The 15,395-nt window shown below is 43.2% G+C and overlaps 1 protein-coding gene across 4 annotated transcripts; it reads left to right on the top strand.

The window, feature by feature from the left end:
* The first annotated feature begins 485 nt into the window (after positions 1–485).
* On the top strand, positions 486–8,565 carry LOC103644768 (tetratricopeptide repeat protein SKI3). Of its 4 annotated transcripts, none has more exons than XM_020546426.2 (22): positions 486–610; positions 690–770; positions 871–1,104; positions 1,207–1,329; positions 2,113–2,196; positions 2,314–2,364; positions 2,458–2,550; positions 2,716–2,856; positions 2,942–3,022; positions 3,122–3,369; positions 3,469–3,640; positions 3,712–3,833; positions 3,931–3,988; positions 4,100–4,165; positions 4,407–4,625; positions 5,362–5,413; positions 5,559–5,932; positions 6,029–6,123; positions 6,222–6,461; positions 6,539–7,185; positions 7,743–7,946; positions 8,058–8,565. In XM_020546426.2, the coding sequence occupies exons 1-22, from the start codon at positions 599–601 to the stop codon at positions 8,243–8,245; spliced, it is 3,585 nt and encodes a 1,194-aa protein (XP_020402015.1). In that variant the 5' UTR covers positions 486–598; the 3' UTR covers positions 8,246–8,565. The 4 variants fall into 4 exon arrangements, with proteins under 4 accessions (XP_020402015.1, XP_035819937.1, XP_035819939.1 ...); XM_035964044.1 differs by having other exon boundaries at positions 518–610; positions 2,108–2,196; XM_035964046.1 differs by lacking the exon at positions 486–610 and having other exon boundaries at positions 693–770; positions 2,445–2,550; positions 3,937–3,988; positions 8,058–8,563.
* The last annotated feature ends 6,830 nt before the right edge of the window (positions 8,566–15,395 follow it).

Raw genomic sequence — 15,395 nt, forward strand, 5'->3', positions numbered from 1 at the left:
GGAACCGCTACGAGGAGTGATGATATATCTGGAGATGTTAGAGTGAGTAAGGATACCTCAAATGATAAGATAATGAGATATAGAGAGAGAAATTTAGGGACTGTTTGATTTAAGGAGTCACTACATTTAAAATAAGATGATACATAATGAGTTAATTTCTCAATTTTAATAAAATGATTATATTTTTTATATTAGTATTAATAACTAACTATAAAGAATGGTGATATATTAACTTATTCTATTCTATAAATCAAAATATCAAATAAAAAAAAATTGAGGAGTGATAAGATAATGGAACTCAAACCAAACACCTATTAGGCACCGCTGCCGGGAGAGGGCAGCGTTCTAGGCAGTCCTAGAGAGATTCTGATATTTGCCATCAGCAAGAAACAGGTTCGTAAAATTGCCATAAGGCCCACATTTCATAGACCCAGCTGGACCCACAATTCATAGACACAGTGGTAATTATAACAACAAAACAATATTGTGAGTGGCAAAAATCCAATTATCTCGCAGTCCTAGGAGTTCGGCCGCTTTCCTCCGCTTTCCGTTTCGCCGCCACCGTCTTCCGCCGCCCTACCTCGCCGTCGCCGACGACATGCCCGAAACCGTACTCCGCTCTATCTCTCTCAGACTCTCCCGCCCCCTCGCATCACTTCTTACTGACCTGGTGTTCTACTCCCTCGCAGGCGGCGGAGGCCAACCTCCGTAGGCAACTGGAGCAAACCCTCGCCGCTGAACCCTCCAGCCCGCTCCACCACTACAACCTTGTAGGTTTCGTTGTCCACTGCATTGAGCCCGTGGTCGCGCCCGCGCTTCTCCGTTGCGCCTAATCACCTGCTGGTTGGTCCTGCCGTCCTGCTCGTGCAGGGCGTCTTCCTATGGGACCGCGCCGAGGCAGAGCAGGAGGGTGATGGGGAAGAGGCGCGGAAGCTCCGCGCGGAAGCGTCGGAGCATTTTCTCGCGGCGGCCAAGCTGAATCCCAACGATGGCGTCCCCTTCCGCTTCCTTGGCCACCACTATGCGCGCGGCGGTGACAATCAACGAGCGGTCAAGTGCTATCACCGTGCCGTGACCCTCAACCCTGACGACTCTGAGGCTGGTGTATGTGTGGGAATATGTATATTCATATGCCCAATGTATTCGTCGGTTTGCTTGTGCTGGATTCTAATGTGTTTTCCCCTTTATTTCTGGGATATGGCGCAGGACACACTCTGTGGCTTGCTAGATGTTGAAGGGAAGGAGAGCTTGGAGCTTGCTGTCTGCAAGGAGGCAGCTGGCAAGTCACCGCGTGCGTTCTGGGCTTTTCGGAGACTTGGCTATTTACAGGTAACTTGTATAGCAATTTCTTGAATGGACTATTTGTTGAAGCAAGAATGCCAATAGTATGTGTCATTAACAGAGGTCCTGATTGGATATGTTATGTTAATGAATCTTACGGCTTCATTTTGTATCGGGTCAGAATCCACAGGTCCAAACCTGTCCGAGCCTAAACCCAATGCTATTGGTTAAGGGAAACATTGGTTTGCAGCAATTAGCTAGATTTAACATGGTTATGCAGAATGATGAAAATACTTTAAATTTAACCTAATCTAACCCCTTCAATATTTAATTTTTTATAGCAATCTCATCCATTTGTCATCGATGTTTCTTGTACTTTATACAGAGGCAGTGTTCACTTCCATTAATTTTGGCATTGATGTCATGACCCCACAAAACATTTATGTTAAGTTGTTAATGTTAGTGACTTTTAATGATTCAATTCTGTGGCTATCCTTTTAAATTAGCTGACAGATGAAATTAGAATGTGCAGGATAACATGACTCAGTTGGTCATTCACTATTAGTATAGCATTATTAAGTTAAATTCTGGATTGTACTGGTCTTGGAAATATTTGAGAGCTTTATGCGTGGTTCTAGCCTGAGCAACATCTCTTATGATAACTTCTACTTGAGAAGTTGATCGCTTATTTTCTTTAAAAATTGGTAAGGGTTTTCTGTTGGAAGGAGATACTGCTGCTAATATTTTAGGTGTGCAATTTTCTTTTGTTTGTGATAAGGCATTACAAAATTTGTATATAATGTGTATTGACATGAGTTGGTGAAAGGTTAGGTTCATCAGAGGAAATGGTCAGAGGGTATACAAAGCCTTCAGCATGGAATACGAGGTTACCCAACATGTGCAGATTTATGGGAGGTGGGTGCTCCCCCCCCTCCAGTTTGCTCTTGCCAAGGTTTCTTAGTGTAACTTATATGTGATGTGTCTTCAAGTTATCAATTATTGAATTTAGACATTCCATATTTATGGCTACAGGCACTTGGTCTGGCATACCACCGTTTGGGCATGTTCACCGCAGCAGTAAAGGTTTGCTGTTTTCAGTTGTGAGCATCCTTAATAACTGTTGCAGTGCGCTGTATTGAGCCTTCTCAATGTGCTTAATTCAGTTTTTGCCGGCAGTCATATGGACGAGCTATTGAACTTGATAGTTCCAGGGTCTTTGCATTGATAGAAAGTGGAAACATCCAGTTAATGCTTGGTTACTATAGAAAGGTAGGAAGTTTTCTGCTTGCTTCTTTAACTATCTATCGTTCTGCTGGTATACATGATTTAATCAGTCAATGCTAATCTAACGGTGAATCCATTCAAAAATCTATGTAGCACTGATCTCTTTCATTGTTAAAACTATTTAATTTCTCTCGAAATACACAACGCCAGGGAGTGGAGCAGTTTCGTTCTGCTTTGGAAATGGCTCCATGTAATCATTCAGCATACTTTGGCCTTGCTTCTGCATTGCTTGCATGGGCAAGGAATTGTGTAACTACTGGGGCCTTTGGTTGGGCTGCTAGCCTGTTGAAGGTACTTTGATCTGATAGTAGCTTTTTAAATATCATTGAATAAACCATAGCTGTATAGCTTTACCATATAGTTTGTTTTCTCATAGGAAGCTTCAGAAGCTTCCAGAATTTGTACTTCTTTGACTGGAAACCTTTCATGCGTCTGGAAATTGCATGGAGATGTTCAGGTATTTGATATTTCATCATTTAAGTCTCCTTGTCATCTACTTATAAGTGAAGAGTTGCAATATTATATTCTACTATATACCTTGCCTGTTTGGTGTCAGCTCACACTTGCGAGATGCTTTCCATGGGTGGATGGGAAAATCAAAAGGGTCATGGATGCACAGATGTTCAAAAATTCTGTTCAAGAGTGGAGAAATACATGTTTGTTAGCAGCAAATGGTGCAAAACTCTCATATCAACGTGCTTTGCATCTTACTCCCTGGGAAGCTAATGTTCACAATGATATGGCTATTTGTCTTGATCTAATTTGTTCTATGGATGATAAAAACAGATTCAACCCCAATGTTTGGTAGGTTTTTTTTGTTGCGTAGTCTAATACCATATCGCTTTTCAGATGGTGTTTTATGAGTTGTCTAATAGTATTATATTTTTCCTTTTTGTGCAACAGGGAGCTGCCAGAGAAAATGTCACTGGGTGCCTTGATGTTAGAACCAGTTAATAAGGATTTTTGGGTTACTCTGGGTTCAATGTCAAGTTATCTGGCTTTGAAGCAGCATTCTTTTATTAGGGCACTTCATCTCGATATGTCATTTTCTGAAGCTTGGGCATGCCTTGGAAAGGTACTGCTGTTAAAGCAACAGCTGATTTATATCTGCTACTAGTTGGTGGTATCTAATAGTTTGCCCTTCAGATTTACAGGCAGTCTGGTGATAAGCAATTGGCAAAACAAGCATTTGATCGAGCTCGAAGCATTGATCCATCGTTGGCCTTGCCATGGGCTGGAATGTCGGCGGAAAATTATCATCAATCTGGGTACCCCTCACCCCTCGATTCATGGAAAAGTTTTCTATGCTGTGCTCTGAAAAATTAGTTACTCAAGCTGTTTTTTCTATTTCGTGTGATTTTAAAGGAGCAGTCCTGTAAATGAATCTTTTGAAAGCTGCTTGAGGGCTGTGCAGATCCTACCTGTAAGTGCATTTTTTTAATATCAATAATCTATTCGCTTGTTAGTATAACAATTTTCTGTTTTTTCTTCTCCGAGCTAGCCCTGACTTCATTCTGTTATGTTATTGCATTAGCTGCCAGAGTTCCAGATTGGTCTTGGAACAATTGCAGCCCGTTCTAGTAATCTTCTGTCACCTCAGGTATATTTCCAGTTTTGTATTCGTGGTTGAGACTTTTAGGTGGCAATGGTGTATCCAACTCTATGGCAATTTTTTTAGTTGACCTTCATTCTTATATTCTACATTATGTAACCGATTGACACTAAGAGATACATGATGATTCGCTAAATCATAAAGATATTTATATTGCATAATCTACTACCTAAAACCTCAGTGCCTGTGCTTAACAAATCATTTTCTTATACTTGGTTCCATTATGTAGGTATTGATGGCTGTAAGACAGGCTGTTCAACGAGCACCTCATTATCCAGAGTCTCACAATTTAAATGGCTTGATTTCTGAAGTGCGATTAGATTTCCGGTCTGCAATCACATTTTACTTGCAAGCGAGATTTGCTTTAGGCATGATGTACAATTCCATGTCAGATAATAGACAAGCCTTTGCTGATGTTTCAGTGAATCTTGCCCGTGCACTATGCAAGGTAAGATTGTTAACGGCTATTTTACATCTGCTTTGATGAAGTTAAACATATTAAGCAGGTAAAATCATGGTGTTTTGGATGATACATCTGAGATTCTAATCATCATAGTCGTTAAGGCGTCGCATAGGCGGTAAGGCGAGCTGGGATCGTAAGGCGTCCTCCTCGCCTTAGTCTAGAGCTTAAGGCGGGTGCTACGCGGCACCACGGCAAAGGGTGGCGCAGCGGGCAGCGGAGAGAGGCACGTCGGCTGCTGCAGAGGGCGACACGATGACGGGCGGAGGGCTGCGCGACGTCGGCTGCTGGTAGAGAGACAGGGAGAAGCGGGGAGAGGGAGGGAGGCGCTGGTGCTGGGAGAGAGAGCGCTAGGAGAGGGGAGGGAGGCCGGAGGTGGCTGGTGCTGGAGAGAGAGGGAGCTGTGTGGCTGGGAGAAGAGAAGGGGGAGCTGTGCGGCTGGGAGAAGAGAATAAGAGGGGGGTGAATAAGTGGGCTTACCCTAATTTTAATGGGCCAGGTGGACTAATTTGGGCTGGCTGAGTTACCCTTTTTCTTTTCTTTATCCTTTTTCTCTTCTTTATTAATAGTTTTGCCCTAAACAATTTCTTAAATATCAATACTTTTCTATTTTTAAATATATTTAAGGCGTCGCCTCGCCTTACGCTTTACTGCTTAAAAGGTAAAAAGGGGGTCAGTCGCCTTACCGCCTTAACAACTATGCTAATCATTGAACTAATTGCAGGCTGGTCTTGCAAGTGATGCAGCGCGGGAGTGTGAAGAGCTGAGATGTCAAGGTATATTGTTTTTATTTCACTTGAGCAATGGAAGAGTTCTGTTCCCTAATTTGGCAGATAGTATTGACAGCAGACCCTTTCAAAATATTTTCCACATGCATATATAACATATAAACTAACAAGTAATTCATCCTAATTTTGTTAGGACTGTTGAGCGTTGATGGATTGCAGATATATGCTCTGGCATTGTGGAAAATTGGACAAAGCAAGGAAGCTCTTTCTGTATCTGGAAGCTTGGCTGAAAATTTAAGCGGTATAAAGGTGGAGAGTGCCACTGCAGCTTGGGGATTCATATGCACCTTGACGTATGGAATTTCTGGGAAGGACTCTGCAGCTGCCATGATTCAGAAGCTTCCTGATCAACTCAATTACAACTCACAGTTGAAATTCATTATCTCTGCATTGGATGCTTTGCATCCAACCAAACGTCTCCAGCTGCCTCAGTTGAATATGCCTCCTAAGCGTACAGCTTATGAAGTGATGAGTGAAGTACACTCGAATATTGCTCTTGGGAAGGCTGTAAGCATTTTAAAATACTGTTCTATATTTCTATGGAAAACTAGTTTATTTTGAATACATGCTTGATGTACTAATATATATAAAAAATCCTTTTAGATTGGTGTGGGATTTGACAAGCCTCTGAGGGTTGATGGTAGTTTGTCTTACCTGAAAAAAGTACTGCACATGTATCCTGACTGCAGTTTAGTGAGGTGATTTTCTTGCTGGGAATGGTCATATCAGGTGTTCAAAAGGTTACTAAACTTGAGGCTCGAGTCAAAATGTTGCTCACCATTTTCTCATGATGCAGAAACCAACTTGGATCCCTGCTGCTGTGGAGTGGAGATTGGATGGCTTCTCACAAAGCAATAAGGGTTACCTCTCTGTCACATGGGCACACATCCAGTATGGGCCTAAGATCACCACATCACATTCAAGCCTGTGCAATGGTTTCTTGCTATGCTACCTGCTGCACGTACACAAAGTTCTCTTTTGCAACATGTGAACACCAGTACCTAAGTGGACCTGATGCAATACACCACCTGCAAAGGTACATCTTCTACTTGTTGCATTGACAATGTATGCCTTTGGTAGGAGAGCTATTCATGCTATTTTTTTGCCTTCAAGGTGGGTTCATTGTGAACCATGGAACCAAGATGCACGCTACCTGCTTGTACTTGCCATTTTCCAAAAAGCACATGAAGAGAAGTACCCCAAACATACCTGTGTTATTCTGAAGAAGCTCATTATGCAAGTGTTGTCCAATATTAGCAATCCACATGAGAAAGAAGCTATGCAGTATCAGGTGTTCCTGCTACTTCTTCTGTCATCAGAGGTCTGTTTGCAATCTTTAGACTATGAAAACTGCATCACCGAAGCTAAAGAAGCTCTAAAACTCACCCCGTCAAGCCGTGTGGATACTTTTTTTGCAAATTTGCAACTGTGTCGGGCCTATGTGGTGCATGGGGATCTTTTGAACTCCAGGAATGAGTACATGAAATGCTTGAGAAACCATACAAATACTGAGATTGGCTGGGTAATGCTGAAGCAACTTGAATCTGCATGTTCTTTGGAGGGCTTTTCTGACGAAATAGATATAAAACTGCATGAATGTGTTAAAAGGAATGGCAGCGACTCATCAAAATGGACATCCCTTTTCAATCTGGCGTGTGCTCAGTGCTTTCTGTGGGGTGGAAACTTTGAAAGCGCTGAAAAAGCTCTTGCTCAGGCATGTAGTCAAGTAGATCCGGATAGCTGCATCTTGTTCCTTAATGGTTAGCTGCTTTCTTCTCACAAAGCTCATATTAGTTGTCAAGGGTTCTCTAACTCCTTTGCTGTTTATGGTATGAAGCAAAACCGTGAACTTGGTTGTTCTCTTCCCTCCATTAGAATCCTGGAATAAACTTGGTTGCTATTGGATCAACAAACTTTCTGCCAGTCTTATTAGATTTTGATATACATTCCTTGTACTGGTTTTTGAATGCTACTAACTATTCGCTATGCTAATAGTAAATTAAGGAAAGCATGTGCTTAGATGTTACTTTGTTGATAATTTATTTTGTGGAATTAAATTGATCCAATCTTTATCGATGCTGTGTGAAGAACTCTGCTTCTAAATTCTAGACCTGTGTTTATCTGCATGGTCTGGGACACAGAGTATAGTATATAATAAGCCTTACCAATTACTACCTCCGTTCTCGAATATTTGTCGCTGGTCAGTTCATTTTTAACCAAAACGCGACAAATAAAAAAGAACGGAGCGATTATTAATTATGAGATATTCGTGTTTTATGTAATGTTGATTTTGTGCTAAATGAAACATCACTGATAGGTGCAACCTGTATGGAAATCGCTCGGAGGTTTGTAGCTCCTCAATTTATATCCCGTGCAGCTTCCAGCCTCAGAAAGGCCCAGCAGAAATCACATGCTTCACTACCTCTCGTGTCCCTGCTACTGGCCCAAGCCGAGGGTAGCCTTGGCTCCAAAACCAAGTGGGAAAGAAACCTTCGCCTGGAATGGTTCTCATGGCCCCCAGGTACGAACTGAACCAGCCTTCGAATGAAAGCTATTCAAGCTATTCGGTTTTCAGTCAGCTGTTTGGCTGCAGTCTCAATGTTTTTTTTCTATTTCCCGTTTCGTTGTGTAGAGCTGAGGCCTGCGGAGGTGTACTTCCAAATGCATCTGCTGTCGAGGCAGTCGTCTGCAGCTGTTTCTCAGCAGAACCAGCTGGTGGAGACGATCCAGAGCCCCGAGTTATGGTTGCTTCGGGCGATTCACCTGAACCCGTCCTGCCCCAGGTACTGGAAGGCTCTGCTGCAGCAAATATATGTGTAGCCTTTTGTCTCACATGTATCGTCCATGCGCATTCTAGCGGGTGACACGTCCGTCGGACGGTGATATATTAGTTGAGATCGCTGGGGATAAGTTGGTGGCTCGCATGTCGTAGTGCTTTGTGCTTTGCGTTGGGATAGTTTGCACCTGCAATGTTTTCTGTCCTTTCCAAAAGGATACTACTGGATCTTGGAGGATTATTGTTTGTCTTTTGTTAATTATTGTAACTTAAGTTTGCAGGAACCAACAGACCTCATCTCTTGGAGTGTATCTAACAATTGTAGCTGTTGCTAGCAATAGTTAAGTGCATCGAGTAGGAAACAGAACACCTCGCGAAGGAGAATGACGTCATGATATCTAGAGTATTTTGATAAATTGTTTAGTAAGGACAACCTTTGGGTTGGACGAGTCTTGATGACAATAATAAGTGTTTTATTTGTAGGATCTAACAATGTAAGGTTAGATAGGGCTATTGAAAATGATGAAATGAGGTAAGGTGATGAGCCCTGAGGGTATCTAAATTAATGCATAAAGATTTCTTAGGTAGATAAGTATAGTATGACTAACTAAATTGTTTAACCATATATTTTGATGGGACAAGGTGCCTGATGAGTAATGAAGTATATATAAAAACAAATGAGATATTCAAAGTTATGTTAGAAACCACGTCGGAGAGACAACCTTTAGTAGGTTGCCGGTGAGCTCCTACCTCCCTGGTTAGTCTCACACACATAGGCAGGTTGTCGGTGAGCTCCTACCTCTTAGGTTAGTCTCACACACACAGGCTCTGTGGAAACTCAGAGGCAAAACACACGTGGTTTTGGTGGCGCCTTATCGACTGCTTTTTCTTAGCTTCTAAGGCCATATATTTATAGATCATTACATGGAAACAAACTAACCATTACAAGGAAATAAATCAGACTGCTATCAGCCTTGATTTTGCCGACCAGACCTACCCATATAGGACTGGACTACTACCATATTAGCTATTTCCTAAAACAGAATAAGTAATATGGCACCAATCAAGGATTACTTTCCTATCAATCTCCTCCTAAGCCTTGTGGTGTAATCTGTCTACATCCACCAGTCTGACCTTAGAGCACAACTCTTGAAACTTGGTCTTCCCAAGCGGCTTCGTCAGGATGTCCCCTAGTTGTCTTCGCTTCTGATGAAGTCCACCTTGATCTGCCCATTATCAACACATTCCCGGACAAAATGACACTTTACTTCTATATGCTTGCTCTGACCATGTAGCACTGGGTTCTTGATGAGAGCAATGGCTGATTTGTTGTCCACCTTGAGCATTGGAGCTTTCCTTGATATTCCTTGTACTTTTGCCAGTACCCTTGCTAGCCATAATGCCTAACAAGCTGCATTGGCAGCAACTATGTATTCTACTTCACAGGTTGACTGAGCCACCACCTTTTACTTCATCGAAGTCCAAGTAACTGGACTATTGTTCAGGAAGAAGATTACTCCAATCGTGCACTTCCTGCCATCAATATCCCTAGCATAATCACTATCACCGTACCCAATCAGCCCAACCTCCTTTCTTCTCTTTCTGCCAAACCACAGACCCCAATTCTTGGTCCCCTTCACGTACCTCAGGATGTGCTTTACACCCATCATGTGATCTTTGTGTGGTTCTTCTAGAAACCGCCTGACATAACCCACAACAAAAGCAAGGCCAAGTCAAGTTTGACCAAGTACCTCAAACTTCCTACTATGCTTGGGTATATAGTGGCATCCACCAGAGGTTCAGTACTTAGTTTGCTCAGCTTCAATCGTGTCTCCATGGGAGTCTGACATGGGCTGCATTCTTTCATACCATTCCTCTCTAGAATTTGTGCTGCATAGGCTCCTTGGCTGAGAGATATTCCCTCCTTGTTCTGCCTTACTTCAATGCCCAGATAATACTTCAGTAATCCTAGGTCTGTCATCTTGAAAACAACTGCCATCTGTTTCTTGAATAGCTTGATGTCATCACAATTGGTTCTAGTGATTATCAAATCATCCACATACACTCGAACCACCAACTATGATTTGATGTTTCTCCTGAGATAAATAGCAGGTTCTGAACTGCTCTTTTTGAAGCCAAGAGACTTCATTGTCCTGTCCAACTTTTCATTCTAGGCTCGAGGTGCTTGGTGTAGCCCATATAGTGCCCTCCTCAGTTTGAGCACCTTGTGCTCTTTGCTAGTGACCACAAAGCCTGCTGGCTACTGCACATATACTTCTTCACCCAATTCACCATTTAAGAATGCTGATTTCACGCCCATATGATGCATTCCCAACCCTCATGTGCTGCAAGTGTAATAAGCAACCTCACTGAATCAAGCCTGACTACTGGAGCAAATACATCATCATAGTCAATACCATGCTGTTGTGCATATCCCTTTACTACCAGTTGTGCCTTGTGTTTGGATATTGCACCTTGCTCATCCCTTTTCACCTTATATACCCGTTTGAGACCGATTACTTTGCGCCCTAGAGGAAGATCTGCAAGTGTCAAGGTCTGGTTATCTTCAATTGATTTCATCTCCTCCATCATTACTTTCCTCCAGCTCGGACTCCTTTCTGCTTCACCAAAGGAGACTGGTTCATCAGCACTTACTGCATGTAACTCCTCATCTAGCAACCTCCTTGTTGCATAACCAGGTAGAGTTGTGGATTCAAGTAGTCCATCTATCTTGCAGAACCTGAGTGGATCATCTTCTGCTCGATAGGCATCTAGATATTCATCAATATTTCCCTCCGGTGGTGAAGCAAATTCCACTCCCTGCATCTCATTCTCCTCTTCCAATACATGCACTGCATCACATGAGGGGTCAGAGGGGACAGACCCCCAGCAAATTGCTCATCTTTAGATTCCCCAGAGTCTTGCTCGTCTCCAGATTCCTCAGATGCTTCTTCCTCAGGATGTGTTTGCTTCCTGATGGCATATTCCATTATAAACACATCCTGGTCTTCATTGGCTGAGTTGGTGTCCCATGGGTTTCCTAGTCCCACTGGGCCTGCTCATCGAAGATGATGTCCCTTGAAACATGGACGCGCTCGGTGATGGGGTCGTAGGCGTGGTACACCTTCATGCCTTCTTCATAGCCGATGAAGATCATCTTCCTTCCTCGATCCTCCAGCTTCTTCAAATGAGGTACAGTGTTGCGGATGTAGACGATGCAACCGAACGTCTTGAGGTGGTGCACTGCCGGCTTCTTGCCGTGCCACGCCTCAAATGGAGTCATCCCATATACACTCTTGGTTGGGCACCTGTTCAAAACATACACAACTGTTTTTACCGCCTCTCCCCAAAACCAGCCAGGGAGTTTCTTTGCCTTGAGCATACTCATTGTTGTTGCTATAATAGTCCCATTTCAGCGCTCCACTACGCCATTCTGTTGAGGACTGTACGGCGCAGTGTGTTGTCGGTGAACCCCACCAGCCGCACAATACTCCACGAACTCACCCGAGGTGAACTCTCCTCCTCGATCAGTTTGGAGTGTCTTCAACTTGAGTCCAGACTCTCCTTCAGCTTGCATCTGAATTATTTTCACAGCATCAACACCTTGGTCCTTCGACGAGATGGCAGCCATCCACATGTATCTGCTCAGATCATCCACCAACAAGAAGAAGTATTTGTTACCTCTTGGTGTCATTGGTGTAATAGGACCACACAGATCACCACGCACCAATTCCAAGCGCTGCTTCTCCCGTTATCCCGCCTGCATCGGGAAGGAGGTGTGCTTTTGCTTGCCTGCCTGACAGGCCTCGTGAAAGGGAAATAGGGTTAACTATTTTCTACAATTAATTTTGGTGTTTGATGACCAACACAAACATGTGGACTAACTAGTTTGTCTAGATATTATCTATTACAGGTGCATAAGGTTCAACACAAACTAATAAAGAAATCTGGTTAGGGATACAATCAAAGATGGAGCAAAGAACTTAAGTGTGCTGAAAAATGGCGCACTGGACTGTCCGGTGCACCAGGGCCGTACAACTCCAAACCAGCCACTCTCGAGAATTTTAGGATGCGCTCCACTATAATTCATCGGACTATCCGGTGAACCAGCCGAGCAACGCTCCCTACGCACCAACGGTCGACTGACAGGATGAACAGTGCGCTATAGTACCACGGCAGAAGTTAGAGCGCAGAAGTCAGAGAGCACCAGACTGTCCGATGTGGCACCGGACTGTCCGGTGCAGCAAGACGACAAAGGCTCTAACGATCGACCAGCTCCGAACCCTAACGGTTGCGCTGACATGGCGCGCACCGGACAGTGCACATTGGCTGTCCGGTGGCGCACCGGACTGTCCGGTGCGCCCATCACCAGCAGAATTTAGCCAACGACTAGAAGTGGTTGGGAGGCTATAAATACCCCCAACCACCTCATTCATATAAATCCAAGCATTTCTGAGTTCTCATTCATTGCAAGATCAAAACTCAACACTCTAAGACACAATCAAAGCAATCAATCCACTCAAAGCCCCAAAATCAACTCTAGTGCATTAGAGCTTGTGAGAGGATCATTTGTATTCTTTTGTTGCTTGGCTTGGCCTTTTTCTTTTCCTTGCTATTTCTCAAGTGACTTGTAATCAAAGCATGAGACACCTAAGCGTGTGGTGGTCCTTGCAGGGTCTAAGTGACCTAAGAGATTAAGGAAAATGCTCACTCGGTCTAAGTGACCGTTTGAGAGAGGGAAAGGGTTGAAATAGACTCAGTCTTTGTGACCTCCTCAACGGGGACTAGGTTCTTTGGAATCGAACCTCGGTAAAACAAATCATCGTGTTCACTCACCTTGATTCTTGGTTGATTTGTTTTCCCCTCTCTAACATTTCCTTGCTAGTGTGAATTTGAGTTGGCTCCCATACGTCATTCGCAATCCTTGAGCAACTCCTAGCAAGAGAGATATTCTTTTGGACTTGAATTTAATTCTAACTCTAACCCTAACCTTAGTGTGTGTTTAAGTTTATAAATTTCAGGTTTCGCCTATTCACCCCCCTCTAGGTGACTTTTAATTGGTATCAGAGCCAGTGCTTCATTAAGAGTCTAACCAACTCGAAGTGATGTCTGGAGATCACGCCAAGAGAGAGATCATGACCGGCGAAAAGGCCGCAAGCTCTGGGAGGACTCTCTTAAGGGAGTCTGGCAACAAACACAAGGAGGAATCCTCTTCCTCCATCAAGTCGCATCGGAGAGGTGACAAGAAGAAGATGAAGAAGGTGGTCTACTATGAGACTGACTCTTCGTCACCCTCCACATCAAGCTCCGAATCATCCACTACTTCTAAGCGCCATGAACGAAATAAGTATAGTAAGATGACCCTATGCTATCCCCGTATTTCAAAGCGCGCTCCATTGCTTTCCATACCCCTAGGAAAACCACCATATTTTGATGGTGAAGATTATTGTATGTGGAGTGATAAAATGAGGCACCATCTAACCTCACTCCATGAAAGCATTTGAGATATAGTTGAGTTTGGAGCCCAGGTACCACAGGTGGGGGACAAGGACTACGACTCGGACGAGGCCACCCAAATACGACACTTTAACTCCCAAGCAACTTCTATACTCCTCGCCTCGTTATGTCGAGAGGAGTATAATAAGGTGCATGGATTAAATAATGCCAAAGAAATTTGGGACGTCCTCAAAACCACGCACGAAGGGGACGAGGTGACCAAGATCGCCAAGCGCGAGACGATCGAGGGAGAACTCGGTCGATTCGTCCTCAACAAAGGGAAAGAGCCGCAAGCCATGTACAACCGGCTCAAGACCATGGTGAACCAAGTGCGCAACCTCGAGAGCACCAAATGGGATGACCATGAAATGGTCAAGGTTATTCTAAGATCCCTTGTTTTTCGTAATCCTACTCAAGTACAATTAATACGTGGGGATCCTAGATACAAACTAATGTCTCCCGAGAAAGTTATTGGCAAGTTTGTGAGCTTTGAACTTATGATCAAAGACTCCAAACACATTGTCAACTTGGAGCAAGGCACCACCTTTACACCCGAGGTGTAACCCATCGCATTCAAAGCGACGGAAGAAAAGAATGAGGAGTCTACATTAAGTAGGCTTCCAATCGACGCCTCCAAGCTCGACAACGAGGAAATGACGCTCATTATCAAGAGCTTTCGCCAAATCCTCAAGCAAAGGAGGGGGAAAGACTACAAGCCCCGCTCCAAAAGGGTGTGTTATCGATGTGGTATGTTTGGCCACTTTATTGCTAAATGCCCAATTTCTAGTGAAAGTGACAGGGACAAAGACAAGAAGGGGAAGAAGAAAGAGAAGAAGAGATACTACAAGAAGAAGGGCGGTGATGCGCACATATGCCGGGAATGGGACTCCGACGAGAGCTCCACCGACTCCTCCGACGAGGACGCCGTCAACATCGCCGTCAACAAGGGCCTCCTCTTCCCCAACGTCGGCCACAAATGTCTTATGGCAAAGGATGGCAAGAAGAAGAAGGTACATTCTAGAATTACCCCCAAATATACTACACCTAGTGATGAGGGTAGTTCTAGCGATATGAAGATGATTTACTTTCTCTCTTTGCCAACCTTAGCATGGAACGAAAGAAAAAATTAAATGAATTAATTGAAACCATTAACGAGAAGGATGATCTCTTGGAATGCCAAGAGGACTTGCTCGTTAAAGAAAATAAGAAATTTGTTAAATTAAAGAATGCTTATGATTTAGAAGTAGAAAAGAATGAAAATCTATCTAAGGAGCTAAGCATGTGTAATGATTCAATTTCTTGTCTTAGAACTGAGAATAATAATTTAGTTTCTAAGATTGAAAAATTGAATATTTGCAATGATTCTATTTCCTGTCTTAGAAATGAAAATGCCATGTTAAATGCTAAGATAGAAGAATTGAATGCTTGCAAACCCTCTACATCTACTGCTGAACATGTTGCTATTTGTACTAGATGTAGAGATGTTAATGTTGAAGCTAATGATGATCACATTGCTATGATTAAACAACAAAATGATCACATAGCTAAATTAACTGCTAAAATTACTGAGTATGAGTTAGAAAATGAAAATTTTAAATTTGCTAGAAGCATGCTCTATAATAGGAGACGTTCTGTCATTAAGGATGACATTGGTTTCCAACAGGGGAGCAATGTCAAGCTTAATGCCCCTAAGAAACT

The sequence above is a fragment of the Zea mays genome, chromosome 1 (assembly GCF_902167145.1).
Source record: "Zea mays cultivar B73 chromosome 1, Zm-B73-REFERENCE-NAM-5.0, whole genome shotgun sequence".
NCBI classification, from domain to species: Eukaryota; Viridiplantae; Streptophyta; class Magnoliopsida; order Poales; family Poaceae; genus Zea; species Zea mays.

Coding starts and splice junctions, on each gene's coding strand:
- LOC103644768 (XM_020546426.2), top strand. Junction 4,166..4,406: donor GTAATCTTCTGTCACCTCAG/GTATATTTCCAG, acceptor TCCATTATGTAG/GTATTGATGGCTGTAAGACA. Junction 6,124..6,221: donor CCTGACTGCAGTTTAGTGAG/GTGATTTTCTTG, acceptor CTCATGATGCAG/AAACCAACTTGGATCCCTGC.